Source organism: Penicillium chrysogenum (assembly GCF_028827035.1).
Source record: "Penicillium chrysogenum strain IBT 35668 chromosome Unknown utg000002l_segment0_segment0, whole genome shotgun sequence".
In the NCBI taxonomy this organism is placed as follows: domain Eukaryota; kingdom Fungi; phylum Ascomycota; class Eurotiomycetes; order Eurotiales; family Aspergillaceae; genus Penicillium; species Penicillium chrysogenum.
In genome coordinates, this window is record NW_026622750.1 from 2,346,587 (window position 1) to 2,357,837 (window position 11,251).

Here is an 11,251-nt window from a genome sequence, read left to right on the forward strand (position 1 = left end):
CAAAAAAAAGGCAACGCCGACGCAAAATATTAACATGCAAAGCTCGCTCCAAAGTCAACGTCCAGCGTCTATACAAGTCACAAGGAACACCCACGAGCAACACAGGTTCTGAGCAGTGGTAAACAGATTATTTCAAGCCAAATCCTTCGCTATTTACAACTGCATCCCAGAGCAGCCGCTGGAACTTCTCCCGGGTGGGATAGCGGTAAAGGCCCAGCGTGTTGAAGCAAGTGCGCGCAATCGGGTAACGGGGACAGTCATCTCCAAGACAAGCAAGCCGGATCACAAGGCTTGTAGCCCCCATGGCTGGGATCCGATCGCTGCCAGTAATGAATGACAGGATCTTGCGCTGTGCTTGAGGCTGCGATTCCTCAAAGAAATCCCAGAACCATCGGACCACGGGAAGTGACTCTGGCCGTTGGTGTGACCAGTTGTCGTAGGTGGCCACAGCCCGGAGAGAACTGACATCGAGTGGCTCATCTGAGCCGCGGACTAGCATTTCGATCTCATCTGGTCGGAATAGTGATAGTGCATTGCCGCCACAAACCGTGAAAAACCCGCGCTTGAAAGGTTCGAATTGTCGAGCCACGGCTGTGTCTAGCAGATATTGGACATACAAATCCACAAATTCACGCTTGTTAGAGTTGGTCACGGGCCGGTTCTCGCCATTTGGACAGAGTGGCACACTGATGATCTCGCCGTAGCGGTCAACCTGGGCAACGAAATCGTAGCAGAATGTCTCGGCAACGTTGCCTTCGAATTCTAGCAGACCCCGGAGTCCCTTGGCGAGAGTTGGTCGGTACTCGGCAAGATCTTCTAGAGTGCATTTGAAGGTCGAACGCAACGAGGTAGCCGCTTGTGGCCCGTTAGAGTACGGTGCCGACGACAGCAGTTTCTTGAACGCAAACGGAGGCAGATCAACATCAAGGATAGTGGAGTTGTAAATGGCGAGGCCTAGAAGAACCCCAACCAAGAAAAATTGTTCGGATGACTCAAAGCAATAAGGATTGAAGTAGCAGTACTGCGAATCATCATCGTAGATGAAGAGGCCTATTTTGGATTAGCCAGTCACTTAACTCTTAACATCGGAAAAACCTTACCATGAAGCGGGTCAAAGACCTCTCGGACAAGCATAAGGAACCATTCCTTCCGCAGGCCACCGGCGTCAATGCCTTCTTCGCCCGAAAACTCTATTCGAAGACCTTTTTTGATCTCTTCCTGGCCAGTGCCAACAACTTCACTCACTCCCTTGAGGCTATCTTCAATCAAACACTCGCGCCGTACCTTCAACACGAGGTACTGACTAACCGCTGCCTGGTTGAGGACGCTGTCGAAAAATGCATCTCGTGCCTTCACTTCCATTTGACGACGCGCATCATGCTCCATGATGTGGATTTTGGCCCATATGCTAAGCAGGAACGGATACTGACAAAAAGTAAATTTCGAGCTTTTAGCTTCCCAAGTCTCAAAGTCCGTCACTAGATCCGAATAATCCAGCAGTGTGTTGTAAAATGTACTGATCGGAATCATATGTCCATGACGAGGGCCCGGGTTCTTGGGCATTTCAAGACTGCGCGGAGTCCCGTCAGATCTCCTTGTTGCAGAGATGTTAGCCGTAAAGAACAGCGACATTACTCTTGCTGCTGCTCTGATCTGCCAATCCTCGGAATATATTATGGGGTCTTCAGTTTTCTTGCTAGATTTCTTGTTCGGGGTACTTCGATTAATGGCAGCGTGAAGTTCCGCAGGGGTATTTCCCGAAGCACTGGCGAAGCTCGGTATTAGATCGTCTCCATTTTGATGGTTTTGAGGGCGTTTTCGCCCATGCTGACGACTCAAGCGGTAAGTGAGAAATCCACCGATAAGTTCTACCAGTCGCTCGAACTGCCTGACAGAGAAACGCGAAGCCCAAGATACGATGTAGTGATGGCAGTCATTGGGCAGGTTAGACATGAGTCCTAGTATTCGTTTGATAACTCCATAATGGTGATTGGATCCCTCTAGACGAGCAGGGGCTTTGGCCGATGCTTTCGGCGAGGGTTTTCTGTCTTGGGTTGCCGACTTCGGGTAGTCTTTTGGATGCGAGGGTCGCCTGTCGTCTCGATGAGACGGCGATATGGCCGCATGCTGGCAATACGACGCAGGTGAAGACAATACAGGATTCGCTAACAATATGAACAAGAACCTGGTATCTTCTGGTTTCTTCAGAACACGGCGCGGGCGCTTGAGGAGGCCCTCGGTAGCTTTCATCAATGCCCGTTGTAAGTGCAGACGAGACTCGTTGATTTGTCTCCCAATGAATGACGGATCAATAGATGCCCATCTCTTGGCTCGGATCGAATCCGCTTCTGATCGTGTGGGGTCGGGTCTTTTGGCGGCCCACAGCTCAGTCCAAGAAGTCCCCGCGGACAGAATTGAATGATACCACTGGGCTAACTCGGTCCAGTTGATCCGAGGACTTCGCGACGATATCATCCGAGACTTTGGATTGCTCTTCTCTTTGGAATACACGGGATTTTGGCCTTCCGCTTCAGCCCATTCATTCATCCACCAAGAGGAGTTCTCAGTCAAATCTCCCAAAAGAAGGGTCTTCGCATCCGGTTCGAAGACAGGAGCGTCGTGCGCTGGTTGGGGCATTGTTGTAGGTTCCATCCTCATTCTCGGCGGATTACCACTACTAGCTGATCGAGCTGACCGAGGAGGTGGATATGTGGTGAAAGATTCGTTGAGGCAATCACAGCCTTTGAAGGCTGTGGCGATAGTATTCTCCAGCGGTTTAAAAATGTGTGTCCGATTGTCGCAGCTTTGAAACTCCGGCTTCCCAGCTTGTGAAACGCCTTGCGGGCGGCCGTCTAGCTTTGGGGTCGATCGGTGATCTGAGTTTGCTCGGGCTCTAACAGGAGTTTCATTTCCCTCCCAGTGAACCGATGGTGGTGTCAAGTAACATGGGTTTTCTTTCGGCACCCCCAACCTTTCCCGTTCACTGGAGTGGGAAGCACTGCGGCTCCTAGAATCCCCAGTCCGTGGGGGTGAGAGATTGTCTTGACCAGAGGCATGAGCCTGCATTGGTGGAAGATCAGGCAGCGGTTTGTTCTTTCTGTCGTCGTCCGGCGACAACCATGACCGAGAGCCCTTGTCCAAAAGGCTATCGAAATACATGTTGAGGCATCCTCCGATCATACCGCGAGTTTGATTGGCTGTCAAAGGAATCACTGTGGTAAAAATCAGCATCTTCTACAACCCATAGCGTAAAACTAGCATTGGGGGCGCTACCTTTGCTTGCCAACTTGGATGCTCCGCTCTGGGACCCTTGCGGTGGTTTGTCTTTTGATTCATGAGTCGGCTCCAGGTCTGTGACCATCAAACAGTCGGTGCATCTAAACACCTTCAAGTGTTTTGGCCACCGGACAGTAGCATCACAAGTCTGGCACTTGCCCTCGGCGATATTGTTTCCAGATGCTGCACCTTTCCGGGGACTTGATGACTCGGGCTCCAAGGGATAGGTTACCTCATCATCGTCGTCGTCATCGTCAGAGTCCCAGGCGACATATTTGGCGGCTGGCTTGTCCCGTTTTCGCCCAAAACCAGCGAACGGATTGCTGATCGAGCGCCTATGTTCTCGGCGGTACGAACTCTTAGGCGCACTGCCGTTTAACGGGGGCATGATTGAAGCATCGCGAGGCCGAACTATGCGGCGTGGGCTAACTTCCAGTCCAGGGTGTTGGGAAGGGTGTAGTCCAGGGATGGCGGCGTTGCCAGCAGTTGAGCTCGGAGGAATCGGCGGATGACGCTCAAACCGGGACGGCATAGAGGCGCATCAATTTGAGCGGGTTCGGCCTAACCAAATTCAACCTCTCCAGTATGGTACCCAGCTCGTGGAGCTTGTTCTTCGTGCCAGACACATGCGAATAGATGGAGGACGGAGTGGGGGGTTAGGCAGTCGAGTAAGGCGAGCTTTGCTTCTTTGTTCGGTAAATGACAGGTTGGTCTATTTCAGGGATAGGCTTTCAGTAAGCAAGGTCAGATCTCACGAAAGAAAGAACTATCTCACCTCAGAATCCAATAGAAGAGGGATGGATCGTTACAGCAGCATTTCATAGTCTGTGGACGGATTGGGAAAGCGGCCGGGGGAAGGAAGTGGTTCATGCCTCAGGCCCTAGATTTCTATTTATGGATTAGCCGCCTGAAATTGCAGGCGACATATCTATTTTTGTGGCACATCCCGATGATCATTAGTTAATTAAAGACAGGAGTGAACATATGTTGTATAAAATTTGTCAATTATATAAAAAAACAATATGCTTTAGCTCTTGGCCACAAGTGAACTAGACCGTCTGCTGTCGATCCGCTAAGGCGCGGTCGGCCCCCTGCAAGTACGGAGTATAGGCTCTAAGATGAGAATCAGTAAGATCTCCCGATAGGCATAAGTACATCCGTAGGATTAGTTTAAAAAATAACTCTACGCATTCTACAATACCAGTGGCATGGAGTTGAACCAGTCATACTTCGTTAATAGGGGAATTGAAACATAGAACAAGATGGCTTTTTGGCTAACAACAGAGCCGGCTGGTCTGCATTAAAGTTGAGCCCAGCGTGGATAACACTGTCTGGGAAAGAAGTGCCTGAATAAATGACCACATGCCGTAACCAACATTTTCCAACCGAAACCACTGGGAAAGTGCACTATCGCACTTAACGGTAACGCCAGTAGCTCTGGGTGTTCTGGCGCTTCCAGGTGTGGCGGCGACCAGCCTTGGTGTTGTTGTAGCGGTGACCCTTGTTCATACCACGGGACTTCTTGCCAGTGGCGGTAAGGCCACGAGACTCGCGGTGCTAGAAAGAAAGACCTATCAGCACAACTCCCGGACATCACATTCGCATTTCGAGCCAAACTCACCTTGTGAACGGAGTTGCAGATCCAGTTGATGCGGGCATCACGACGGATGGCCTTGTGCTGGGGGTCGACAAGGATGACCTCGTAGTACTTGTAGGTGGAGTCCTGGTTGATCCAGTAGGAGTTCAGGACGCGCAAGTTAGCAGCGCGACGGCCAACACGCTCCTCAGCGGTGGACTTGAGAGCACGCTGGTACTTGAGCTGGTTGACACCGTGGTTGGTGGGCTTGCCTGTTCACACAATCACACATTAGCCAAAAAAATTCCTTCGATTCCCACAGATCTTCAAGAAATCTGCTTTCGACAGAAGAATTTCGTACCGTAAGTGGCACCCTTGGGGGCAGGGCGCTTGCGGCCACCGCGGCGGACACGGGCACGGTAGATAACGTAACCCTGCTTGGCCTTGTAACCGAGACGACGGGCCTTATCGGGGCGCGAGGGGCGCGAGGCACGGTGGATGGCGTTCAGCTGGCGGAGCTATATTATGCACTCTCAGCAAAGTTCAACGAGTGTATAGCAAGACACATGAAGCCCAAAAGGGTTTTCTTGCGTGCCACAATCATTTCCGCCGAATGACTTTTGTTCGAGCCGCCTAGCAATACCACATAAAAACGGCATATCCTAAGGCAACGCACACTAGTGCTCGGCGGAGATGTCAGGCAATCGGGGGGCGAAGGGATTTATCTCACCTCCCAGCATCGGACGCGCAGCAGGAAGCGAATCACATCGGACTGCTTCTTCTTCTGGATTTCTTCCACGTACTTGAGGGCACCCATCTGGACGGTTGTGAGTCAGAGAAATGCACTGGCGGCGGAGTCTGGATGAAAAGAGGGATGGTAGAACGTACCTTGTCGGCTGTACGAGGTCGTCGGTTGTCGTTGTCGCAAAAAGTTCGAGGAGGAAAACGTCGGGAGGCAGAGGTTGTGTGTGGGACGCTAGCGATTAGCGAGTTGACCCACCGCGACCAATCACGGGATAAGCATACTTAATGCCCTGAACATCAGGCCTCAATTATCTAGATACCTCAGGCTGCCACAAACTCCAATTTGCTATACAACATACACTACTCTGTATGGATGGTTTCGTTCATTTTCTGGGCAATATCGAATGAAAATTAAGGGTTAGAAATGGAAAGACTCTCTTCAAGGATTGTACTCTTAGGTATTCATTGTACTGCTTGTGCTGTATGTAGGCTAATGGGGAGAAGTGAAGAACCGACCTATGTTTCTTCAACTGTATAAGTGACCGACTGATCTTGTAATTTCCCAAGTGGATCATTATTTTCAGAATTGGTTGATTTTGGGATACATTTCGAAATACTCAATACTATCAAAATATCATACAAAAGTATCAAGATCGTCAAACCACCTCGCTCGGTAAATGCAATCAATCGCCTCGCTCTCTCCATGCTGGTGCCTCGTGAAGCATAGTCTCCTCAAAATCAAAGAACTAAAAACAAGCAAAAGCAGTCTCGTTTGTTTCGTTTAAGGGCGCCTCGAATGATGCTCTCGGTTCACCATTTCATTGGTCACAGAGATATAGTACGATCCCGCTGGCAAAACGCTCTTCTTGCATAAAGGACAAAGGCAACAGTTCCGGGTCAGGAATGGATCAATACACTCCGGATCAAATATGTGTCCACAAGGCAGTTCGCGGACTGTAGATGACCCAACAACAAAATCGTCGAGACAGATAGCACAAGTTGTTTGGGTATGGCTCAGGCGATACTTGCTTCTGCGAGACTCATTCTGTCCGGGCTTGATCATTGCTGCTTCGGGTTTCTGGATGCCAGCCCCGTCTTGAGTATGGTTGTTTTCGTTGGGTGGTAACGAGTTGGCCTTGTCGCCAGAATCATGATCGATTGGATTCGCCGACGTATTATCTTGTGGAAGTGTTGGTTCTACTGGAGGATTGATCTCCAAGTATGTATAAAGTGGCATTTTGTTCACCACCTCTTGAGGAACCGTCATTTGGTTTAATGCCAAAGCCTCGATGTCGACTTGGCCTGCATTAACACGCCTCTGGAGCTGAACCCGTCTCTTGCGCAGGACGAGTCGATAAATAATCATCAGGATGATACTGAGTATCAGAACTGTTCCTGCAATTGCAAGTACGAAACTCCAGATGCTCGGGGACGCCCCTTCAGTTTCTTTGCCTACGATATGTGAGCATAGATTTCGATAGTGATGCATTTCTGTGACCTACCAGTTTCAATTCTGGCAAACAGCCGGTTAGTCTCGGTTTGTAGCGCGAAATCTTCCGTCCATTCGTCTCTGTTGCTGTCGGGTGTCTTATTTGAATACCACGAGAGATCATTGATCAATGTGGCTCCAGCTGGGCCTGAAATGGCATACACTGGGTAATTGTTGTCCATTCTCCATTTATCTCCATCATTGGTTGCCCAGCGTGAGTTGTTCGAGTCAGGGGGTATGTCGGTCTCGTTGTCTGAGGGCTGGAAAAAGACCATAGCATGCGTGCCGACCTTTTGGGCGGCGGAGAGGAACGATAGCGAGCATTCGGCGGTTACCCATGGAGCAAGGCCAACGAGGGAGTATCCGAAGTCTGAGACATCTTCATAGCGGGTCACATTTGGCGGCACAGACGAAGCGGTAATGTCGTAGCACGGATCATGCGGCTCTAGAGTGGGTACAAACAGGAGGCCTGACACCAATCCATCGTCCGGCATGCCGTTGCTCGATATCGTCTGGACCTTACGATCGAGAACAAACCGATAGGCAACATTCTCCTATTTAATTATGCAAGTTAGAATCAGGCCCGGAGGCTGTTGGCTAAATCTGAATGAATAAAGCACACTTACTGCGACTGACGAGGTGGAATTCGAAGCTTGCCCTGAACCTGCCCAAAGTGTAGCCACTTTATTCACCGAGTCACTTCGGGAAGCCATGGTATCGGCTGACATTAGCTTGATACTGGGTCAAGTGAATAGTGAAGATCAATGCCAAGCAAAGGATACACTATGAGTCTAAATGCTCGAGACCCGTGAGGAAGGCGTGTGCATAGGGGGAAAGAAGTTGGATATGAAACAAGGTTGAAAATGGCAAGCACCATGGTTTTAGGCAAAGTCATTTAGGCGACATTTAACCCTGAAGCATCCCATACATCCCCATTGCTAATTAGAGCTCTACAGCGGAAGAATGCGAGAGTCAATCGGGACCGGCACAAGAATGTAGAATAAGCCTGGTTCCAACCACGAGGCAAGAGGCAAAATACGTCTTGGCTAAAATACACTGAGATTCACATTTCGAACAAATCTCCGTAAACGAGTAAACAAATAGAAATGGCCGAGCGCGGGGTCTACATTGTATACTTCGCTAAACATGGCCGTTCACGGTAGACCGCTTATGGAGATGATCATCCACGGGCAACTTTTCAAGCTTTTCCACTTGATATGGGGATTTAGCAAGTTAACGTTATAAATAGTAATCCTCCAACGGTTTCGATTCATAAAAACACCCCCTGATTAACTCTCTGATGCCTCATCCCTCGGAATGTCCCAACAATGGGGTTCTCGGTTCTCACCGAAGAACTGTAGGAATGTGTTATCGGTTTTCAACCTTAACCACATTTTTGGGCGCTAGACCATGTGCGAGCCTTCAATTAGTGAGGCACAAACTGTATAGTAGTTGCAGACAATTGAACCATCTCAAAGCCCAGGTTAATCATGAACGGATGTTCATGCCAAGGGTGTTCAGGAACCAATGAATCGAGGATGGTGCACGTGATGATAGACATCGTATCGCCATCACGTGCATATCCCCGACCGCCAGCGACCGTCACCACCTTTTGAGAGTCATAATTCATCCATGAAAGGTGCTCTTGCTCTGTAGTTGCTTTAGCTCATGATCAGGCAACTTGGGGGGAAATTTCAACCTCCTTTCATTCTCATTCGCCCTCAGTGACCAACGACAGCATGTGTCTGTCTAGTCCCATCCACATCTAGGATCCTTTCTGTCGACCAATCTCTCTTTTCGTTGATACTGCCTTTGGCGTCTGATCATTTTATCTCTTCTTCTTCTTCCTTCGTCCGATCATCGGTCTGAAGAAACACCATGCCGTCCGCATACAAAGGCAAAGGCAAAGGCCGCGATGCGCGCCAGTCGCGTAGCCGCAATACCACCCCATCCAGTGCTAGTGCTCCCGCTGTCGCATCACTGCCCATCCAAAGCTACTTGGAGAACGATGTCACCAAGCACATTGACTTGGCTAGTGTGCAGTACTCCGATGTGTTGGACCTGGTATCTGCGCAGAACATCCCAGATTCAAAAACACTGGAGACATTGGTGGAACACCTGAAGGGTCTTAGTGACATGGCCGATATGAGGGGCGAGGTTTGCAATGCGGGAATGCGCGAGATGTCTCAAAAGCGCAAGGAAGTGGAAGATCAGGAACTTGATCGTGAAGTTCGAGATCGCTCCAAATTGAAACGTGAAACCGAAGAGGATGACGATATTCATAAGGGCGGCAAGCTGAAGAGGCGGAAAGAGCGCAGCGGAAAGGAGGAGCGCCCATTAAATCATGGCGCGCATGATATAGCGCGCCAGGATGGAGCTGAGACTAAGGTTGAGGGAGGTAAGAGATCCAACTCGGCGCTTTCTTCCCACTCTTTGTTTTTACCGACCCATCTCCACAACTTCGATCTTCTTTCACTTTCCCCACCATTCAGCTTTCACTAACCATCAACAGCGGCTTCTCCTGCATCGAAAATCTCCAAGAATGCGATATCGGATGAAAGCTCCTCGCTTTCACCCCCATCCATGATGTCCCCCAACGGCACGACCACTGCTGGCGACGGGCCTCCCCCCGGGACCCCCGGGTCTGATAGCAGTGCCGACTCCCACCAACCTGAACCCCAACCTGCGATTCCTCAAGTGCAAGTTTTTGGCGAGAACCCACTGAAGTTTGACGACCCGACCATTTACAACATTCGGGAGGTTCTCCCAGGCATGACGGACGACGAGAAGAAAGAGATTTACAGCGTTGCCCACTTCCCCAAGACAGATCTTGCCCACATGGCAGCCGGCGTGGCTCCTGACAAGGACTTCAGCAACGCCAAACCCTCAAACCAAGTCAGCGCGAATACTTTCCAGACCTACATTGAACCTTACGTCCGGCCTCTTACCGAGGAGGACATTGCCTGGCTAAAAGAAAGGGTAAGTCAATTGCAGCCATTCTCATGTCAACAAAAGCTGACCTGTCACAGGGTGATCGTACTACCCCATTCATCATGCCCCGTCGCGGAAAGAAAAGCTATCGTCAAATTTGGGCAGAGGAGGATGGAGTGTCATACGACTCGAGTCAAGATGACAAGGACCAGCTGCCTTTGAATCAAGGACGTGGCAGCATTGAACAGCTCACCGACGATAAAGCCGAGACTAACGAAGTCTCTGTTGGGCCTCTCCTCAGCCGACTGTGCTCTCTCCTCCGTTACGAGCACCGTACCTTACCCGAAGATTCCAACCCAACCGCAAATGGGGATACTGCTAGTGTGAGTGGACTGGGTGGAGACGCAATGGACATCGATCAATCCACCACCGAGAAGGAGAACAAGAGCGAAACCAAGCCTCTCCCTGCTGCAACCACCTTCCGCGACGCAGATCCCAACGACTTCAAAACTTCGGTCGCAAAACTGGATCATGCTCAACTTGATGAACGCGCCAAAGCTGAACTACGATTCATCGGTTTCCTCGGTGCAGATGATAACCCAGACTACGACGCTCACTACGATGATGAAGTTGCTGAGCGACTCCGCCTACTCCAAAGCGAGCTCAAGAAGCAGATAGTCACCAACAATGCGCGCAAGGCTCGCATTCTGAAGATTGCCCAGGAGCACATGGCCATGCTTGAGTTCACTACCATCCAAGACGACCTCGACTCTCAGGTCCAACAGGCCTATCTCAAACGCACCCGCACTATGGGCAAAAGCAAGAAGGGCGCTCAGCCCAAGCACCGGCCTGGCGGCGCAGGTGGCGGCAGCCACGTCGCTGGTTCTGCGGGCGTTTCCCGTCCGGCTGTCGGTGACGCTGCAAAGATTGTCATGGACCGTCGTCGTCGCTGGAACGAGGCATTCCTACCTATCTTTGACGACATCAAGACTACCATTCCCTCTGAGGGAGAGACGATCTTCGACCCAGAAGTTATGGCTGAATACGAAAAAGCCGAGCTTGAAAACTGGGACGAGGAATAAGTCTTCTCGCCTCTCTGCTTTCTTCCGGGTTTCTACCACTCGACAACCCATCTTCTGTCCTTTGGCTACCTGGTAGCTACCCCAACCCTTTGAATTATTTCCCGCATGATACGATACGAATGCATGATGGACCGGCGTGGCGTTAGCGGATAC

At 50.4% G+C, this 11,251-nt stretch overlaps 3 protein-coding genes across 3 annotated transcripts; 1 reads left to right on the forward strand and 2 right to left on the reverse strand.

Moving 5' to 3' along the window:
• Window positions 1-127: 127 nt before the first annotated feature.
• N7489_004445 (HECT-type E3 ubiquitin-protein ligase) lies at window positions 128-3,808 on the reverse strand (the record flags this gene model as incomplete). The annotated part of the gene is made up of 3 exons (XM_056710197.1): window positions 128-1,050; window positions 1,101-3,212; window positions 3,274-3,808. 3 exons carry the CDS (start codon window positions 3,806-3,808, stop codon window positions 128-130), a joined length of 3,570 nt encoding a protein of 1,189 aa, XP_056568618.1.
• An 884-nt stretch (window positions 3,809-4,692) lies between these two features.
• On the reverse strand, window positions 4,693-7,798 carry N7489_004446 (60S ribosomal eL15 domain-containing protein; the record flags this gene model as incomplete). The annotated part of the gene is made up of 8 exons (XM_056710198.1): window positions 4,693-4,833; window positions 4,898-5,124; window positions 5,214-5,370; window positions 5,583-5,669; window positions 5,741-5,828; window positions 6,439-7,048; window positions 7,099-7,639; window positions 7,712-7,798. 8 exons carry the CDS (start codon window positions 7,796-7,798, stop codon window positions 4,693-4,695), a joined length of 1,938 nt encoding a protein of 645 aa, XP_056568619.1.
• A 1,165-nt stretch (window positions 7,799-8,963) lies between these two features.
• N7489_004447 (histone acetyltransferase NGG1) lies at window positions 8,964-11,098 on the forward strand (the record flags this gene model as incomplete). The annotated part of the gene is made up of 3 exons (XM_056710199.1): window positions 8,964-9,483; window positions 9,598-10,064; window positions 10,115-11,098. 3 exons carry the CDS (start codon window positions 8,964-8,966, stop codon window positions 11,096-11,098), a joined length of 1,971 nt encoding a protein of 656 aa, XP_056568620.1.
• Between the last annotated feature and the right edge of the window lie 153 nt (window positions 11,099-11,251).